The 21,316-nt window shown below is 43.3% G+C and overlaps 1 protein-coding gene across 6 annotated transcripts in view; it reads left to right on the forward strand.

The window, feature by feature from the left end:
- Positions 1-21,316, forward strand: part of PRKAG2 (protein kinase AMP-activated non-catalytic subunit gamma 2) — a 212,843-nt gene that overhangs the window by 132,303 nt on the left and 59,224 nt on the right. For all 6 annotated transcript variants that reach the window (XM_042044417.1, XM_042044420.1, XM_042044416.1 and 3 more), the window contains one exon: positions 12,935-13,149. In XM_042044417.1, coding sequence (XP_041900351.1) covers positions 12,935-13,149 — 215 coding nt within the window. The remainder of the gene's footprint in view (positions 1-12,934; positions 13,150-21,316) is intronic.

Consider the following 21,316-nt stretch of genomic DNA (forward strand, 5'->3'; position numbering starts at 1 on the left):
GGTATTGGGAACATAATCAACTGTCAGAAAAAAACAGAGGCTCAGGAAAGCAAAGAATGTGGTTTTCTTGGCAAGTGCAGTCTCCTAATCTTATGTCCTCAGAATCTGGACTAGAAAGACTAGACACCAGTCCCCTTTTCTGACTAGTTTTTGCAAGACCTGGCTCAGCTCATGTGCTGTCAGCCATGAACCCTTGTCTGGGTGGCTCTTTAAAGCCAGCTGGTCTTTTACCACCTGACTGATTCATTTGTGTTGAGAAGCAGCAGCAAACTCCCAGCATCAAATACATTTTTGCCAGTGTTCCGTAAACTGGGGTAATATATAGAGGTTTACTACTTGCAGAAGTGCCTGAATACTTGTCACAATGTTTGTGGAGGCAGGTTCACTCTGAATGGCTTCCTGAGCAGGAGCCCTGGGTATCTTGGGGATATGCAGACATTGAGATAGCGATGCACTTGTCCCAGAGCTGCCAGTGCTTCGAGGAGCAGGTTGCAGCCTTTACTTGCTTTAACACCTGAAAACAACCAGTTTCCCACTGTAATAGTTACTTGTTACAAAGACAAAACAGCTCATAATTTATTTTCATGAATGAGGTCAAAACAGTGCAGCTTGGGAGGGGAATGACCGGTGCAGTGGGTTGGTGATGAGATAAAAAGCTAAAAAGCCTTTCCCTGCTAGGTTAAATCCAGCTTTGGTCAGCAGTGACTGAAATCTTTTATCATTTGGCAGTTGTTCCCCGTGGCCTTTGCGGTGCTGGCTTTGCTCCCTGACATCTGAGTCAGTCCTTGCATAACCAGCCCCCTCCTCGGGCCTGCACAGGGGCTGGGGAGGTTGGCAGGGAAGCATCCGCTGCCCTTGCTGGGATCACACGTGTCCTGTGAAGAGACCTTCTGCTCTTCAGAAGGGTTCAGGTTGAATGTACTTTCTTCCAGGTTTGAAGCCCTGACCCCTGCCTGTTTCCAGCTGTCCCACTGGGCAGGGTGGTGAGGTGGAGCTTGTAGTAATCATCTGCTCCAAGCTGAAGAGCAGCATTTCAGTGGCTCTGCCGGGGCTGTCGCAGCAGCCTCACCAATTGCTCCATCTGGAGTCATCCCTTCCCCAGGAGATCTGGCCCTGCCCTCAGGTCCCTTCCTCACAGCTTCCTCCGAAGCCCCTCTCCTATATACACAGATTCTCACGGGATTAAAGCCTTAACTAGAAGAGTTTACAAGTCTTCTGTGCATTTCCTTTCCTTGACCATTGCAGAGTTAACAGAAGACAACAGGGCAGGCAGTCAGACCTCTGCCCACAGGCTGCCCCCTATTGCAGAGCTTCTTGAGTAATCGATGTGGCTTTCTTACTGACCCTTCTCGGGTGGGAAATACTGGGATCAGATGTTTAAGAGCTGTCCATGCTTCTTTTCTCTGGCACGTTAGCAGGTCAGAATTGCTCCTGCGACTGCTCCCCTTTCAGTATATAAACACTTATGTTGAAGACTTTGTCTGCATCTCTCATGCCCATGATTTTGGATACTGTGTTGTCCTAGTCAAAGAGGCAGCAAGCTTCAAGGAAGAGCCTCTGCAAATGTACGTGCTTGGAGATGCACCGAGTTTTATCCTGATGCAAAGGAAACACCAGTCTGTTCACCTTTTGATTTTTATGGCTGCTGGCTTTGCCTGGCTTCTGCAGCTTCCAGCGTGCCACTCCTCTGGGTTTGCACCTGGCTGTCTGTGAGCAGGAATGGCTCAGCCTTCCCGAGTCCAAGGACTGAAGTGATGCTGTAAAATCCTACCCCACTTTGAAATATTAACATGAGTGGGAAGTGAGGCTGGGTTGGCGTGTCAGTGTGAACTGCCTGTCCACAGCTGATGCTGGTGTGCAGGAATGAGACCAAAGTCTCTGGGGACATAGGGAGACACCTGCAAAAGATGAGAACAGGGGTGATGGAGAGGAGCAGAATGAAAGGGCAGAAGTAGATCTGCTTAAATAGATCACATTTCCCACTGAGCTGGGGGAATCTCTGGCATGGAGATGTCCTCTGTTCCAACAAGCCTGCTGTTGAGGTACTCACTCTCAACATGCCGAATCCTTTTGGCTCCTATGTTTTCATTTGCTTTATAGCAGGATGACAGCTCTGGGGAGTAGAACAAGCCAGGAATGACTGTGTCATGCGCTGGAGGCACGCTGTAATAGTGACCTGGGATGGGCCGTGGGGTGAAGCTGGGGTTGGATGACAGGGGAGGGGAAGGATTTCCTAGAGATGCAAACTGCCTGGCCAGCCCTTGGAAAAATGTGCTCTGCTAAAGGGCCCGCGTGCTCTTTGCTGCCAGAGACTTGCAGCACCACAGGGCTGCGTGTTGAGAGATGTATCAACTGTGACCTGTTGGGCAGCCAAGCAAAGAAAGCCACCCTGTGCGTGCTTTTGGGGGCTGGTCTTGCAGGTACTCTGGTGACCTGGCAAGTGGAGGAGATAGGTCTAAATCAGCCTGCAAGTGGAAGATGAAATTGCAAGAAAAAAGAAAATGTGTGAGGAATTCCTCTAACTTATTCTCGTAGCATCAGTCTGTACTGGTCCTGAAGTGGAGAGTTAGATATAACATTTTAGCAGGAAGCATGGAGGGGAGAGGAGATGGTTGGTCTGAAGACGAGGGAGGCAGATCAGAAGTGAAGAAAGCCTATGTGGCTGGGAAGGCACAGGCCAACCTTGTGCCATGTAGTTGGTGCAGAAGTGTCAGAAATGTTGTGGTCAATAGAAACACTTGGCAACAGAAACATGAAATCGCACCAGGTGTTGGTTGATCCAATGCAATGGACATCACTGAAATGTTGTCCCCTCCCATGAGTTTGAATTTCACTCATGGGCAGGTAAGAGGAATAAGATGATGCAGTTTAACTAGATAGAATCATCAAACATCCCAAGGGGAGTTTTTGTTCATTCCATGTAACTGATATTTATCCAGGCAGGAGTTTGAAGTTCCCTTTAGACTTACATTAGCAAAGTAGGGATTCATTTCTGGCTGAACTCCTTAAGTAGGATGGGCCCAAGTGTTCATGGCTTTCTTGGGCAGGTAGCATGCTTGCTAAGCCTGTTTGACTTCACAGCTGTGGCAACACCAGCATCTAAAACTCTGTAGCTATATCTTGTGGTAACCCTTGGATAGCCTCTTGGGGTACTTCCTGACTCCATCCTGAAGTTTTAATGTACAGATGTGATATTGCTGCTCTTCAACCTCATTTCATTACTGAGTATCGTAACAGTACTTTATGGGTAAGAGTGTGGAGAGTCACAGCAAGAGGACAGGGCTTAATTTGATTTTAATCTTACCCATTTTCTGTGCTGGGAGAAGAAAATAAGATGGTAACTGATTCCTCATGTGTGGACAGCGTGGACTTGCCAGTGGTTGATGAGTACATCCCAGTTCAGGGCATTGATACAGTTGTGGGTGCATGGCTGTGCAGCTGTCTTCTCTCCTTTTTCCTCCCTTGTGCCCTCAGCCAGATCCTAGATGGAAAACTCTGTCCCACAGGAGAACTTGGGTTGTAGTTTCCTGTACACTTCCAGGGGTATAAACCAGCAATGCCACTGTACAAAGTGATTCTGCTTTGCTCCTGGCCCCTTTCCCACTGCTGCCTGCCTGTGCCAAGAGGAGTGTTTGTACTGCACTGGAAAACCAGTCCAGTTTAGAACTAACCAGAAGGACGGAGGTCTGAGGTTCTTTGTCATCCACATCACCTTGAGATCTAATTGTGAAAGGCAGAAGAAAGCTGGTGCTGCATGGATCATTTCAAGGGAAGAGGAGGGGAAGTTCTGTGCTGGCTAGTGTCTAGAGAAAGCAGCCATTTACTGCACTAACGTTCTGCTAAAAGCACCATCCAGTACCATCTAAGGCAATGGAAATTATGCTACCAAGTGGCATAAGGAGCAGGAGCAGTCCCACAGCAATTTATTTTCAATCAAACAAGAGCCATGAAGTCATTAGTTATTTCTTGAGAAGGCTTTGGTAGGTGTGCTAGAGAGCACTGTGTTGTCTCTGCCATGCCATATGTGCACAAAAAGATTAATTCCCGGGTTAGCAAGACAGGAATGATGATGAGGCACCAATCTGACTCAGACACAGTAGGAAGAGGCAAATGCCACAGACTGAAGCAGTGCTTGGACTCTTGCTGAATTTTGAAAAGAGCTAGAATGAGAGATTTTTTTTTCTTTTGATGAAAGAAGACTAGAAGGTTTTAAAAAATTAATATCAGAAGCAAAGAAATGTCAAATTGTGGCTTCTTTCTTCAGCTACAGCTTTCCTGAGGATGTGGAGTACTTTGCAAATATTTAATTACTCACACCTCAGTGCCCTTGCAAACATTGCAGAGAATAAACAAAATTAAACTGTGCTGTGAGACTGGTAATCCAGCTGTAACTCTGGTGCTATTACTGGCACCTCTGGAGCTATCCTACTCATTGCAAAGTAGGAACCCGAGGCTAACATAAACCGATAAACTAAACAGAGAACAGGTCCCAGGGCCTGAGTCCTGAAGTCTCTCTGATAGCCTTATATCCTGCTATTCCCAACCTCGGGAAGTGTCACAGTGTACACACAGCCTTTAGCTGTATGCACAGTACAGTGCACATTCCCCTGGCACCAGCCCTGGAGCTGTCATGCCTACCCTGCAAATAGATACCCTACTGGTCTTTATGTGCATTAATATTCTGTCTCTCGGTTACACAGCGAGTGGATGTCCTGTGCAGATGAAATCACCCACAGGGATTTCAGTGGGGTTCTTATTTAGACTGTTCATTTTGTTGACTTGCACCTCTAATGACATATTTGTAAAATGTTTGGAGCTTTTTTTTTTTCAGTTTCCACGGGGTATTCCTCTGCTTTAGTGTGTTACAGAAATAAGGTTCATGGTTAAGGCACTGTTTTATTGCAAGCAAATCTTTGCCTCAATTACCTAATTTTTAAAAAATTTACACTGGATGAACGTATTGTAAATCATAGGTGAAGCAACAACCTACCCTGTTCTGGAACCCCTCAAGCAGCTGCTTTCGAAAAGCTGACATTTAGTGCAGTGATTAAATATGAAATCCCTAAATGTGAAACTAAGCATCAGAGCAAGTAGGTAATTACCTCCAAACTTGTCTTTATATATTGTGCATGCAGCATTCCTCCTCCCACCTTACCCCCCTAATTTTCCTCCTCTTTGCCTGCCAAAATGCAAACCCTTCAGGCCGGGGCCTCTGTTTCCCTGTCTGTCTGTGAAGAACTTTGCACGCAGAGGATGGCACCAGAAGCAGAACGTGAGTGGTGATGATTGTGGCTGTGCTTTGGGAGCTCTGCTGTGCAAAGGCAAGGAGAGTGGCAGAAAGCAGTTCTAGCAGCCTCTGGCAGAGGGCAGGGTGATGGAGGGACAGAGAGTGTTGGCCACCAAAGTGTCTCCAAAGACGGGCAACTTGCAACTTTCTGTAATGGCAGGGGAGCATTTAGCTCAGCTTGGCTCAAAACAGAAGAAAGCCTGGGTAGGACAATGGAGGTTAATGTGGAAAGCGCTGTTAAATGCCCGCCTGAGCAGCCAGCCTCTTTGCTAAAATAGAAAACAAAGTTATTTCATTAAGGGCTCTGAACACAAAGTACTCAGTGAAAGTTTAAATGCCAGGTGGTGTATTAAGTAAATAAAGGCGTCCTGCTGTAGGCATTGTTTCTCCCAGCAGCCGGCTATAACCAGCAGCGGTACCAGCGACCATGTGAATCCCTGCCATGTGATGCGGGGCTGTGCCCGGCCGAGGCGCTGACACGGCGCTGGGAAGGCAGCGGGGACTTTCTTTCAGCAGCTCCCAGTACATTGATTGATAAGGGCCAACTGCGGCACGTGGCTCGTTTGCCTGGATTGGCTTTCGCTCATTACTCATCTGGTGTGGATCAGAAACGCGGGGCTTGCACAGATGCCATGCGTCTCTCCAGCGCAGTTTGAATGGAGTGATTGATTTTCGTTTTAGTGACTTTTTAGATGGGTATCACAGCACTGCACGGTCAGGTTTTGTTCTAGCCCAGCGGTCGTCCCCCGGCAGCGGCTGCAGGATGTCACATCCCGTTAGCGGCAGCCCCGGGTCTGTGTGCAGCAGGAGCCCTTTGAGAGGTGGCCCTCCTAAACTGCTCCTGCTCTGCGGTCAGTGGCAGGACAGGGGAGTTGCCTGGTGAAAGTGAAAAGCTGGTATTTGCAAACTTCCTGACCCCGTGCTCTGTGGGTGATGGATGCACAGGAGGGTGAAGCATTCTTTGTTCATGTGTGCCCGACCCTCCTTCTCCTGCTTCTCCTCGTTCTACAGGATGTTTGTTCTCCCACCAGGCTGTTACCTGCTGAGGATCTTTGTTCATACTTTTCTCCTCTCAGTGGCACTTTCGCTGGCAAGGTACATGTTGTTGGCTGTGTTTCTGACACTGTCTTGGCCATAGCCATCTGGTGTCTGATGACGTCTTGGTACTGAGTCTCTCAGTATAATTACCATGCCGAGTTAATTGTTCGTGCCAGCCCAGGCACTTATTCAGTGACTACCTCAACCATTACCAGGACCTCTTCATTCATCACCTGTCAGGCTGTCGAACAGCAATGGAATGTGCATTTGGCTGTCTCAAAAAAAAGCCATTCTTTGCCATCAAGCTTGTGAGTGATCCCCCTTTCTTTGCTCTGAATTATTTGGCCGTGGTCTTTTCTCCAGTATTTGCAAGACAAAGGAGAAGCACTGGCAGAAAATTAGTAGTTAGAAGCCAGGCTGGAACCTTGCTGCCAATGAGAACTAGAAAAAGCCCATTGGGAAGGATGCTCTCCACCAGGATTTCTGGTCTCTGCTTGCTGTGTTTGGATCTCATGTGTTTATTGCTTTTTGAGCTGATATAATGTGTCAAGTCTCTTCAGATTTGGCGAGTACATTTAAAAAATGCGAGATAATCAATGTGAGGTTCTGGGCAAGGTGGAAGATCCTCTGTCTAATCATCATTGCAGGAGAGATCTGCAGTAAACCCCTTAAAGGATACAGCATCATCTCTTTTAAGGGATACAGGCAAGAGTTTCTGCTGATCAGCCTTTCCTCATAAAGGGGCCTTGAGATCTTCACAAAGCAGCACAATTCTCAAAACCTGCTAATTAAGCTCTTCAGCTCCTGATTTTCTCAGTTTTACGAGGAAAAGGTGTTACATTGCAGATTCCACAGATACAAGTGTGGTTTCAGCACATAAATAGACCACAAGTAACAGGCTAAATTCTGGTAACCAGTGGGGCTTTGTCTTTGGTTTTACAAAATGAAATAACGTCTGAAGCAAAAGCTGGAGCTTTCAGGGTCAGGTATTTCTGTGGCTTAGACCACTTAAGAAGTGGTTTCCTTTACTGTGTTAGAACTACTATAAATAAATTTGATTTTTTAAGATTTTTTTTTAAGTGGCAGAAATCTACATTTTCCTGTGAAATTTTCAGGCAGCATATGATATTTTAATTATTTAAAAGGTGTATTTTTCTCTCCCTCTGATTATTGAAAAAATCAGAGTTGTGTTTTTGGAAACAAGTAAGCTTCCCATTGCATGGTGTACCCACTACATGGAAAAAAGCCATGGAGTTGTTCCAGTAAGACTGAAACAAATGTGTTTGCTAATGCAGCTGGGATAGATGCTGCTCAGCTGGAACCGGGGAGCTTGGAAGGACTGGAAGGCCTGACCATTACATGGGTGATTCCCTGTCAATCACAGATAAAAGCTATAGGGTTCAAGAGTAGGAGCTGTAATTCTTACATGGTGGGAAGCACCTGAATTGGTGTGTAAGTGACAATGTTAGATAAAACAGGAAATTTCCTGGGCAGTATCCATGCTGGGTTTTGGTACAATAACTCTTCAGATTTACTCTTCAGGCTTATTTTATTATTTTTTAAACTAACGGGTATTCTACAACATTTAGTGCCAATGTCACCAGGACTGTTTGGATGGAAACAGGCAGTAGCCATTTACCTGCTGATGGGTTCAGAGCTTTACTGCCATTAAGTGGCATTAAACCTCATTTCATATAATTTGCATTGATTTGCTTATGTGTCAGAATTAACATAGTATTGTGTCTGAAGAGTGAATCAACTTAATGAACCAGCAGCTCAACTCAGATTCACTTGTGCTGCAGGGTACTTAAAATTCAGCAGCCACAGCCTGCCACCTTCTCTGTTTCACTGCCAGCTGAGAATGCAAATGAAAGGACAGTGTTGTCCTGGGAAGGAGTCAAGACAAAAAGTTTCACATGGAGACACTGCAAATGGAAATTCCTTTTGGTTTTTTGTTTTGGGTTTGTTGTTTGGTTTTTTCCCTGAGAAGTTTGACTCTAAATGGTAAATGAATATATCCCTTTATATAAACTTGGAAAACTCTTTTAGCCACAGTTTTATGTATTAGTAGTGTTGCTATTTGCTTGATTAGGTACAGGGTGAGAGAATACTGACGTGTGATTCCTAGGGAAAGTGCAAAAAGTGATTTCATTTTCATGGCCAGTAACTCTCACCAGTTTCAGCAATTTCATCTTATGCACACAAATGCAAAAGTAAAAGTTTGAGAGCAAGCTGCTGGCTCCATCCTTTGGGCCCTCAATGGGGAGTGTGACCCTATTACTGTCCCCCTGAAGCCAACCTCTGTACAGCAGTGTTAGCACATCCCTGAAATGCCTACCAGCATCCTTTGGGGGCAGGTGGCTCCAAAGGTTCATGGGGGCAGCAGCTGTTTTTCTTTCTGGAAAAGGATTGATGAAAAGGGAGGCGTTGGCAGGAATCACTGGGCTGTGAGAGTCCTTCCTCCCAGAAACCACCAGATGCATCCTGCCAGGTCAGGCATGAAATGTAGGTGACAGAACTCATTGTGGGTGTCACCCTGGGAATGTAGGAAATGTAGGAGGCATCCACCCTTCTTCCCTTGGGAGTACACGGATGACAACGCAACACTTCATCCTTTCCTGTTAAGGATCAGTGGAGGGCTGGTTTGGATCAGAATGCCCAAGTATGTCAGTGAAAAACTTCATCTGTGCAAAATAGGGGCTTTATTTAAAAGAAATTGTTGTAAATACCCAGAGAAACAAGTGAAGGAAGCAACACTGATTTTATATGTCTGTGCCCAGCTCCATACCAGCCAGTGCTGGGTGTGACTTGAGCCAAAGGTATGGGCACTGCCATTCCAGCAGCACTTCCTCGGGGCTTTTGCATCCAGCCCATGATGTGTGGCTCAATCCCAGCTGAAGTTGCTCACATAGAAGCACAGAACTGTGTTGGGCCATCCCTGTGTGCTATCACTGTCACGGGGAAAGCAGCTGGAGGCAGCCCCATTCTGCTCAAAGTCTAGGCTATCCAGTTCTGTTAGGATCTCACATACACATTCAGTGTAAAGTTGTGATATGAAAGTTGTTTTGCACCATGTATTCATGTGAATTTTATGAATGTTCTTATTCATATACATATTCAGTTATGCAAATATTAGTACTTACGATTCATCAATATGGAGACTACAAAGTTATCCTCTTTATTTGCTCTTGTTTTGTCCTGAGAAAGGTAATGTGAGAATGAGTCAGAACAAAGCAAAACTCTCAGATTGTTTCAAAACTGGATAGGGTTAATCAATAGGAAATACAGAATCATTGAATCATTTAATGTTTTGGGTTGGAAGAGACCTTAACGATCATCCTGTTCCAACCCCAAAGGACAACCTTAAAGATCATCCAGTTCCAACCCCTTTTGTTAGCCAGACACACAGCAACCAATCTGCTAGACCTTTTTCTCTCTTTTTGATTTTTTTCTAAAATTCTTTTGTGCTCTGAAGAAAAGAAACAGCTATTCAGTTTCATAACATGAAAACACCACATTTTGTTCATATTGTTACCAGAACTAGTAGGGTTTGTAGCCAATGTCAAAGTTTGTTTCTTCCTCAAAATCCTACAGACATACTGAATTGTTTCCGCTTCATTATAGAAGAATCCAGAATTGTTGCCTAGTTTTCACTGCTTAATTGTTTTAAGTACATTCTCCCAAATAAACTGGTTTTAGCCATGGGATAGAGTTGTATCTTGTTTCTTCACTGGATTCCTTCTGCTGTAGTAGAGCAGGGCACCTACTGCATGTACAGATAATGATATATTTACACCAATGCTGCTGTTCAGTTGGCAGTCCAATAGGACTAAAGTTAATACAAAGTCCTGTTACTCCTGACCTGATTATGGTCTGGAGATATATTACAGATTTTCATTCTTTGATGTGGAAGGCTTTTACAAAAAACTTCATAGGGTTTAGGGTGTTAAGCTGTATCACAGCAGTCAAAAGTATTTCGTTTTAATAATCACAAAATATTTAATATTTCCTATGTGATTATGACTTTAATCTCAGTATTGTACAAATGTAAATAACATAGATACCACAATAGTGCTATGAGGTAGGCTTCTAAAAGACTGAAAAGCTTAATTACATTATTTTATCAAGTACCCTGCAAAATAATTATATTTTTTCCTCCAACTCTGTGCAGAAACTGAGTCACAGACAAATTGAACCTCAGATGTATTAAGGTGTGCCTCACAGCAGTACTTTATGTTTGAAGTGCCTGGTTGAAACAAACAGTTCTAAGGCTCAGTGTTCTGGAGTCACAGATGCTCTTAATCCATAAAATACTCATGCCAAGTATCCAAGGCTGACATGCAAAAGGAGATTCACCACCAGTGAATGTTCTTGTAAGATGGAAACCACGCTGTCTGTCCTGCCTGGGCTGTTACACGTCTGTGATGAGGTGACAACAATTTTCACAGGATGTAAGAGATGTTACTTCCATGGTCCCCTTTGATCCCCCTGTGTCCTACGGATGTCCTCTACACTTGGCAGGCCAGACTTGCTCGGCTGCTGAGTGTGTGGTTTCTGTATGTCTGGTAAAAGCTTTTCTGGCAGAGCCTCTCAGCCCTGGAAATGGTTCTTGTGGACTTTCTGAATACATTATCACACGATGAACACATCCCAGCAGCAAGACTTTAAGATCTAATGGTGTTTTTCTCCCTTTTAGTGGTTTTCCATTTGCATCGATTACAGCTACCTCAGTCTCCAATCGCAGCACTCAGGGAACATTTGTACATCCATAAAAACACAGAGGAGCATCTTCCCCAGAACAGCTTATTTAAATTTGTCTGTAAGCAAAAACTGAACAAGCAAGTTAGGTGTCCTTTCAGTCCTTGAGGAAGTGGAACACACTCTCCAGTCCCCCTGAAATGAGCAGGGGTTGAAGACATTCAAAATGCCAGGGTGGTTACTCTCACCTCACTCCATGGCATGGCACATCAGCCAACATCTGTACCTGCATTCAACCCCAGTCTCCTCTGGGCCTGTGGCTGCTTGACTGGCAGAGCTGCAGGGCTCCTTAGGAAATTAAATGGAAGTCCAGCTGCAATTTTGGAACAGGACCAAAGATAGGAACTGAGTAGGGGGACCTTTTTGATTCCAGAAAAGCTAAATTTATCAGTGAGAATTAGGATTTTCTTTGAAGGAAATAAATACAGTACTCTATACCACTAAACCCATAAACTAATAAAACATATTAGAGCCTAATTATTTTGCAGGTTTCATGTTGAGTGACTATTATTAGAAAGTTGTCTCTTATTATGTAAAAGCCATCAAGAAAGTTTGTTTTCAGAGAAGAATAATAGCTAAAGAACAGTTACCCATATTACATGTTAATTCCTTTAAACACAGAAGATGCTAACTCTTCCCCAGATATGTCAGGAGTAATAGTTTCTTCAAGTAATAGATCCCACCCTGAGTTGTTGATGTCCAGTGTTCCAAGTCTGCCATCTTAGGAAAAAACCTCTGGTGCAGTAATCTCTGGTGGAGCGCTGAAAGCTCACACTGAGGACCCAGACTGACCATGAAGATGCATCCTTGTGTTCTCAAACTCTCCTTTGAGTGGCTTGGGATTTTATGCTCATTAATCTGCTCCCTTTTGATGGGCTTGAGTCCCCTTTGGACTAACTGATCATCTACACAAATCTATGGAAGCACAAGAAGTGAACCAAATTCAGAGGTCTTACAGCCCACTTAAAAATACATATCCCAGTTCAGCCTCATAGTTTTTATGCGTCTAAGTCTGTCCTGATTTATGCTGGCATCAGAGAACCACCCTTGGTTTGCTGATGTACGTATAACCAGAAACACAGATGTTGGAACCTGAATTTTCTAACTGGTGGTGGATGTCTGCTGGTTCTTAAATGGGTAATAAACACAGTTTAAATCTGTCTGTTCACAATTCAGACCTGCCCTAGGAACATGACCAAAAATACAGCTGGGGTAGATACACATGTCAAATAAAAACCAGGGTGCTTACAAGAGAAATTATCTGCTGCTGACACTGATTTTTGGCAGAAGATAAGATCAATCTTTCTCCTCAAAGGCTGCTGAAAACAATTCTAGTTTGTACAAAGGCTGTACAAGAGCTTTACAGAAAGCAAACTGAGGCTCAGAAGAAATATGCCCTGTTCCTTTTTGTCTCTGCTCCTGATTGTATTTTAACTGCTGGCTGAGATACTGTTAAAATAATGAAAAAGAAGAAAAAGCAACCATTAAAGCTTTTAAGCCATGTGCCATGAGATAAAGGTAATCCTGAGACTCACAGGAGTATTAAAATGACAACAATAAAGTAATACCCATGCTGAGTGTCATTTTAGAAATAAGCAGTCAGACAGGAGGTTAATACAACACAAACCTCCAGCCCTCCCATCCTGCCACTGTGCCTCCCTACAGTGGATCAGACAGTTCAACCAGCTTAAGAGTTTTAGTGGCAAGGCAGAGATTCCCTTTCATAAACAAGGAGGTGAAATCCATACTTTTAGTTTGGGGAAGTGTGATGAAAAAGTACAGGATTTCTGTAAAGCTGAGATCTCCATCTGCTTTTCACCTGAACTGATCTTCGGTCATTATTGTTCACAGCCTCTGGCCTCTCCTCTTCTCCATCTACCCCAACACAAGTGACCAAGCAGCCCACGTTTCCTCTTGAATCCTATAAGCATGAGCCTGAGAGACTAGAAACACGGATTCATTGTTCCTCGCCTCCGGACACAGGGCAGAGATTTTCTCTGCCTCCATCTCAAAGCGCAGCCAAGCCTCCCATCATGACACCAGCTCCCAGTGCTACCTCAAAACCAGTAAGTAAAGCTTGTGTCCGGTTTTCCACTGGGAAATGTACAGGGTTGTGTGTGGACTGTGTCTTGTGGTACAACTGATGGGCTGCAGTGTGTGTCCATACTGTGGGACAGAATGAGAACAAAGCCTTTTACTTCAATTTCCTTCAGAATTTGGCTGGGAGGGTATTGGGAATCCAGAGGTGTGGCTCTCTTCTGATTTACCTAACTAGTAACTAATCTTTGCACTACCTTCAAAGTGAGTTTTGCAATGGCTACAGATCTCAGCATACACTGCTGAGATGCCACCCCAGAGATGGATAAAATTTTATTTAGGATCGTCTTTTATCTCCTTTTAAGAAGAGCTGATGAGAGAGTTAGCAGCCAAAGAGAGCACATAAAAAAGAAATTCAAAGTCTAAGCTGCCGGGGTTCTGAGTTCCTGCTGCCTCTGGAGTCTGAGATGACTGGAACAGCTGGTGACTAATAGCACAAGTCGCTATCACACCTCCTGCCCCAGCTCAGAGAGTAGAAAAAGAAGGGCAGCTCTACCAGGGCATTTATCCAGCCTCCCACATAGCACAGGTGTCTTCATAAGAGTGGTTTCTTCAGTTCCTGGTAATGCATGAACTCAGCAGTTCCTGGGAATACATGAATTCCAGCCTCTGATATTCTCCAGTACTGCATGGCTCTGTGCCTCCTCCCCTCTCCCTTGGCCAGCCTGAGCTGCAGAGGCATCACTCTCCTTTTCTTTCTCCTCTGCCATTTTGCCCATTTTCCCTTTTGTGTTAATTCCTTCACATTGACTGTATCTTTCCATTCCTCTGACTCATGGAACCAGCAGACCATGACATGTCACCAGAGTAAACTACCCTGCATCTGCCTTGCCCAGCTTTTTCTCTTTTTTTCCCTCTGAAATACAAAATCTTCAACATTTTCTGTATCTAGACATCTAGAACTGCAAAGGGCATACAGGTTCACAAGGTCAGTTGCTACAAATTCTGTTTTGTTCCAGTTCTCAGTAATTTATTTAAAAGCAGGAAGTTTCCTCCCACTCACCCATGGGAAAGTTGTTCCAGGATCTGAACACAGTAACACAGCAATCCCAAAGCCTTTTCGCTTTTGTGTGAGGTACCTCCAGTAGCAGCAGCTGATGTGATGCTGAAAGCATTTGGGTCCTGGATCAGAGTTCATGTGCCATGTCAAAGTCATTCACACACATCCCATAAAACACCTGCCCTGTTTTGGGGGGCCCTTCTCTAAACATTAGGAAGTCTCTGGTTTTCAATCTCATTTTTTCATGGACAGGTTATAACTATTTGCTCTTATAATTAATGGCCATTTTCATTCATTGTTTGCTACATCCTGTTTTACCAGTAGCCAACCTTTGTTTTTTTAGATCAAGCAAGCCAAACTCTCCCTACAAATTACAGACTTTCTGTTCTTCTGCTGTGCAAAAGTAAATCATTTAAGTATTAAAATAAGTCCTACATTTGTAGTTAGGGAACCCCAGCAGTAGTTTTTCTCCAGCCAGCTCACTGCCTTTCCATGTCAATATATTCTTGGGAATATACTGACCAAACCCAAAGGTTTGTAGGATAGAAAAATGTTTTGGGTAGGTTTTAGTCAATCAGTTATATTATTTGCATATGAATGTGTTTATCTGTGTTATGCAGCTACAGAAGAGTCTTTTGTACCTGTTAGAATAGAAGTGAGGAAACAGCATAATCTTAGCACATTCCGCTGACTGAAAGACTGCAAAGTTTGTTTTGGTTTTGATTATCTGCTGATTCAGAAAACATGAAGCTGAGTACAAGATGCCAGAATAAAGAAACAAAATTCTCAGCAGGTTTTTATGAACAGTTGTGGTTGTATATGTGTACAAGAGAGAGTCTGGGGGGGTAACTCAGAATGCTGGACTCAATTCTCTCCTCTTCAGAAGATACAGAAATACATGGGATGTGTAGCACCTGATTGTCTGGTACCCTCTGTACTCATTTATGTCTGAGAGCAGTGAGTGTGCAGAGCTGCCAGTGAATCATTAGGGTTTTGGTTTACTTGGCAATAAATGTCAGCAGCCACAGATCAGTGAGGAACAAAGCTCTGGATATTTAATTTTCAACAGAGACTGGAGAGAGAGATTAGATTTGCCATTCTCTTCTAGAAGGAGACACTGTTAGAGAGAAAGGCTGAGTTCCCGCAGGAGGACATGAATCTGAAGCTGATGAGTGTTCCCTCAGGACTGCTGTCTTTCAATCCCTGCAAATTATTGACCCAACATTCCTTTGCAAATACAATAGCAGTAGACAAACATTCTTGACTTGAGTACTGTATTTCAAGCATTTCATTTATTCTGAGCTGTGTGTTCGTAAATACATCATTTCACAATCATGTGCCATAAACAAATCTGTAAGAGGCAAACTCAATTTCTTCTTTACTTACATCACCATTTGCTGGCAGAACAATTTCAGTTATTTTAAAAATACGTTATAAATTACATGATAAATGGTTTCATAGTGGCCATGCTGTTAGGTGATCAGTTTAATGATATGGAAGCTTCTATGTTGACATCTGAAATGAGAAGTTGACTCTTGTCTACAGGGCTCTGTCAACTTAAATCTCATTTACTTATTACATTGCTTAACTGGTAATGATAATGTGTGAGACCCCAGAACTATTACAAATGATTCACGATTGCCATATATATTGCAGTAGGAAAGAGGAACCCTTGGACCCAGACATGGAAATATTATTTTAAAAAAACCCAAACAAATCAGAAGAACAGATGACTATAGGAAGATGCAGTATCAGGACTTGGAATTGGTCTTAGCCCATTCTTATAATTGATGGCATTTAAAGCTGGTTCTGAAATTGTTTTTTACCTGTCTGAGACTCAGGTGCAGAATGGTTAAATCTGTTCAGTAAGAGAGAAGACATGGAGGGAAGAATAAAAATACTTATTTCCCAGCAGATATAACCAAAACCTTTCATGTTGTAGTAGCACTTCCAACAGCGGGTATTTTGATGTGATTTTTAAGCCTTTGATTCGGGGGGGGGGGGGGCGGGGATAAATAGCAGGAGGCAGTTCCTCACAGAGGGAGATCCTCCTTCAGTGAGTATGATCTCAACACAGTACACAAAGCTAAGCAATTAACCTCATGCTAAATGGGTGTCTGTGGTAATCACCAAGGTCTGGATTTATCCCGCCTAAGTTTAGAAACCTATCTGAGCTGCTTAAGCTGGGAGTTCGGTAGCTCCACTTGTCTCTGTATCCCCCAGAGAGGCATTTGCAGAGGATGAATCAGATCCCCAGGGGGCTGAGGAGCCTCCGGTGCTGACTGTGAAGGGATTGACTGACCGAGGCACGCTTTAGATGCCCAAAGCTGGAAGTGCTGGGGCTGTCACACACCACTGCAGCAGCTCTGTCAGGCTCTCCCCTGCGTGTGTGGGTGTTCCTAGTGGCTGAGTTAGAAGGTTATAAAGAGAAATTCAGCTGATAAGAGATCAAAGCTGTACCTAGAGATTACTGTGCGCTGCATTAAACGGTAAAGGAGCAACTTGATTTTTCACAATGCAGTTCAGGACTCTGTACTTTGGCCTTGTGTTGTTTGGATGGTGTAACCTTCAGGCAGTAAGTGGTAAATGATAACTCTTCTCTAGTGTGACATTACGAACCATGAAAGGAATGCAGAGAGGTTGCAAATTCAGTAATGAACGTGTTTGCGCCGTTTCCACCTTGTCCATATTTTGAAGTGGAGTGTGGTACATTGGGCATTATGTGGCTGGATCCTTTTCTTTCATCCTTTCTTCTTCCCCTGATGCATGAGACACTGTGAAAATACCACTATTCCCTGCAAACACAAGCATTTCTGTGGTACCTCATTTCCTGGCCCTTACAGGTTTCCCCTTTCCCAACATGAGAGGAGCCCAGGCCAGAAGGTGCTGGCTCCAGATTGGAGTGTTGTCCTTGAGGTCTCTTTTGGTGGAAGACAAGGCTGGGGCTTCCTCTGCTTGCAAGAAGTGACAACGGCAGAACATGCCTACAAGGGGTCCTTTCCATATGATTGTGTAGTGAGCCACTGTCCTCCAAATAACTTTCAAGCCAAGTAATGTCCCAGAGTGTTCTTAACAAGAGGAAAAGTCAGCCAGAAGGTAGTCAGAGACTTACTCTTATCTTGTGTGACTGAGTCCTGTTAAAACTGCAGACAGAGCACACAGAAGGGAGTCTGGTCTGTATTCATTTTGCACAGTCCTTGCTGGTCCAGCATATGGGAGAGGAGAGACGTAATGTACAGCTGGGACTCTCTTCCAGTCCTGGATAAAAGGGAGAAACCAGATTGTTCCTGCAGCTACTCGCTTGTTAAACACTAGCGCTTCCCTGCAAAGCTATTCATGCTGTTTCTTAGCCAAAATGTAGTAAACTCCAAAACAGGGCTGTTAACTTGTTCAGCGTGAGAGGCTGTTACATCACACCCTGTGCTGGCAAGGAGCCTGGGAGCCAGGATGTGTGCAGCAGGTCCTTTGGTTTGGCTCTCTCCAAAAAGCCACCTATCAGAGCTCCATAATCTGCTGGGTGAGTAAAGAGATTGAAATTTGATGAAGAGAACAGAAAAGTGTTCTTTGATTCTGAGGTTGTCTTAAAAAAAACCCAAAACAGTACAGGCAGGGGATAAAGGAATCCAGTTTTCCAACGTACCAAAACTCCTTATTTCAGCATTTGTGTGGTTTAAGGCAGTGTATGAGAGTGCCAAGACATTACTGAGATTCAGCTGTGATTCACACCACAGTGAACTGATCACCAAAATTAGAGCCCAAAAGGCTCTCATTTAGCAGTGACAAAGCTCTGGCAGTGCTGGTGTGTCCAGGCTTCTTTTAAGTGCCTTAATAGCAGCACTCGGGTAGGTGCTTGTGTTCCCTAAGAGATCCCAGGGGCTCTAACAAGCTATCCTTGCTTAATCCTTTCTCCCTATGGGAACTGTTGCTATCCATGTGAAAATGTGTTTAAATTTAAAATATTTCTCCAATAGTGAGCACATTACTAATTAGTTGCAAACCCAGTAAAGGAATCACTCTGCGATGAGCTCTACAACAATTATGAAAATACTCCTGGGAAAATGTTTGGACCCACCTGATTTTGATTTCAGTCTCCTTTGACAGAGCATCATGCTGGCTCCACTGAATCGAATATAAATTCATAGGAGAATTTTTTAATATGGTTGGAAAGTCCGTAGTGAGATTTAGTGCAACATAAAGAATAAGTGAACCAGCTCATTTGAATCTGAACTTTACAAAAATAGAAAGCTTCAGCTGTATCACACTTTTTAATTACAGCTCCCATTTTTTTAATGTTCTGTTTCCCCACTTCACTTTCTCCCTATTAGCCATATCTTTTGTATCCCATTTGGTGGTTTTCTCCCATTTTAGTATTTAGAATATGCAAAAAGCATCTTGTTTTCCCTTTTATACTGATTTGTTGGGTTTTTTTTTTAAAGCTACTTACTTGTTTTAAAAGAAAAAATGTTCAACCACAACCTCCTGAAACACTGGTGTCCTCATATATTTGTATTCTGGTTGCAGTGTCCAGATTCATGCAATCAGTCTTACAATGCAGAGAAATTTTATTGCATAAAGATGATTTTTTCTGCCCTAAGGAAATGTGCATCTGTGTCAACTTTAGGCTTTTTCTGCAGCTACAGAAATAATTTAATTTACTATCTATGGGTTCACTCAGTGGAGAATTTATTTTAATGACATGAAGTCCTACCATTCCTGTTCCTCCTAGTCCTAGATCAAAAGGAGGAAGGTGAGGTGGAAAGGATGAATATCCAGCATGCTGAGTCCAATCAATTCCCAGCTGCTTTGACAGCTCTCATGAGGCTATAAGTAGCTAAGGCAATTAAAAGTAGAGCATCTCTGGGGCTTTTTAAAGATACTCATTGGTACTGCAAAATCATGACCCCAGCACCCTGAAGACAGAGTCAGTAGCTTAAACCTAAATTACTTTTATCACCGTAAATCCTGCACTATGCATGGTATAAAAAGGCTAAACCTAAGGATCTGGCCTCGTGTGTCTATATAAATAGATACCTTTTGGTTAAGTACCATGATGTAAGAGAGTGCTGGAGGGACAGCCTCATGTTACCCATTGAACTGATTTCTCATGGCACTTTTTTTTCTGAATTTTAGACTTGTTAATTTAATAAGCATCCTGTTATTCTGCTTAGAAGATCAGAACTTCTGGTAAGAGTGACCTCCATCAGTGATTAGAAGCCGGATGTCTACTCTGTGATTTAATATAAAGCTGCAGTTTCATGCAGGGTCAGTGACAGTTTCTTACCAGCTGTATCTGGGCAATTTTGGAACACTGAAATTATCCACCATCAGGGTTGTTAATTCATAAAGCAGTAGGGATTATAGACCAAAGTTTTTCCATGAGAATGGAAGAGAGATACACAGCTTTGAACCTGTTTGGTTGTACCTTTCCTGCTTCTGGATCAGACTAGAGGGAAAGTGACCTAAGAATAAGGAAAAAATTCTTATGGAAGGGAACTCCTAGAATTCCTAATCATCTTCATCTCCCTTAACTCAGTTTTGTCTGTATTTTATTTTTAGATGCACTGTCTTTAATGGCCAACAGATCTTTAAAGAATGTAAAAGGCTGGTTGATACCAGAAGGAAATTTTCTGTGTAAAGCAGTCGTATTCCTTTCTCACTTCCTCACAACATTCCCCAGTGCCTTCCTCTGACTGGATGAAATAAACTGGTGAAGTTAGGAGAAATAAAGGAGACAACCCAAAAAGGGCTCACTCCTGTTTGCCTTCTTTCTCTCAGCTTTCACATTTTATAGTGTCACTACCTGCTTGTGCAAGAGGAGAGCAAAACAGCTCTTTAAAAATGCAGCTGGTTTGTTTTTTGGTTTGTTTTTTTTTTCTTTTAAGATTACAATCAAGCAAGTTTGGCCATTTGAAAGTCAGCTGCATGGGCTGCTGACTCAGAGAAGGACTAGATACCATCTTGGCAGCAGCTTGGAAAAATGTTTCCATTGTGCTGGTGAAATGAATGCAAAATATTTATTCTTTGAGCTTGTTCACAACAGCAGCTCAGTTCTCAGCTGGAACTGAGGGTGGGGCCATGTGGAAAGCATTTGTAGGAAGACAATAATGATTTGTACAGGGCCCAAGGTGTGCATAATCTTATTTTATGATTAACAAAGGAGAAGTCTCCTACCATATGGGGTTTATAAGTTGAAGCGTAAACCAGTGAAGTAATCAACAGAGAATAAAAGAGATAAAGTAATGGAGGGAGAAGGTCAGCAAAACAAAGGAAGGGAGCAGAATTCAAGAGGGGAGGGATTACTTTAGTCTTTTTGCATGTTTAGGGTTACAGTAAACTGCCAGTGCTAAGGTTAGTACCTTAGACTTTTGAAATTTTGATTTATCATACTTTGTCACTTGCAACTGCACAAGCCAGGGCATCTGTGGTATGTAGAGAGTCTTCTTCCTTGTACCTCTGAACAGAAAGTTATTAACTGCTATTTTGTGGTATATGAGCACATATGATTCAAGCAGAAAAATAAACATGCTTTTTGCCCTGGGGACCTCGTTGTCCAAGAGCCTGATCTAGCAAAACAGGCCAGGCAAATTCTAAAACTGTAAGAAAGCATTGGCTTAAGCAGGGTTGTTCCTAAACACTACCTCCAGTGCATGCCTGCAGAAGAGATTTTAAGTGTAGCCATAACAGAGTTAGCAATGACAGAAGGCACTGAGGAAAGGTAACCTGAAGGTTACAGCACTGGGTTTGGTTGGGGTTGCTATGTATTTATGTTGCTGAATCTCAGGTGCTGTTTTGTTCTGGCTGATGTCAATGTGGTGATGGCCTTGATCCAGGAAAACACTTAAATATGTGGTTGGATTTAAGCACAGTGGTAGCTCTGTTGGAGTCAACAGTACTGGAGCACTTAAAGCTAAGTGTGTGTCAAGTCACTTTGCTGGATCAGGGTCTTTGTGCAATTTTTATGGTCTATTAAAACATTTAAAAATGACAACAGCAGGTACTGAAGATGAGAAAGGAAGCTGAAGGACAGAGGATGAGAAAAGAGGAAAATATTAAAGGTTCAGAAAAGAGGAGAGGAGAGGAGAGGAGAGGAGAGGAGAGGAGAGGAGAGGAGAGGAGAGGAGAGGAGAGGAGAGGAG

The sequence above is a fragment of the Corvus kubaryi genome, unplaced genomic scaffold (genome assembly GCF_017639235.1).
Source record: "Corvus kubaryi isolate FWS band 111438036 unplaced genomic scaffold, C.kubaryi_AGA036_p1.0 37398, whole genome shotgun sequence".
Classification (NCBI taxonomy): domain Eukaryota; kingdom Metazoa; phylum Chordata; class Aves; order Passeriformes; family Corvidae; genus Corvus; species Corvus kubaryi.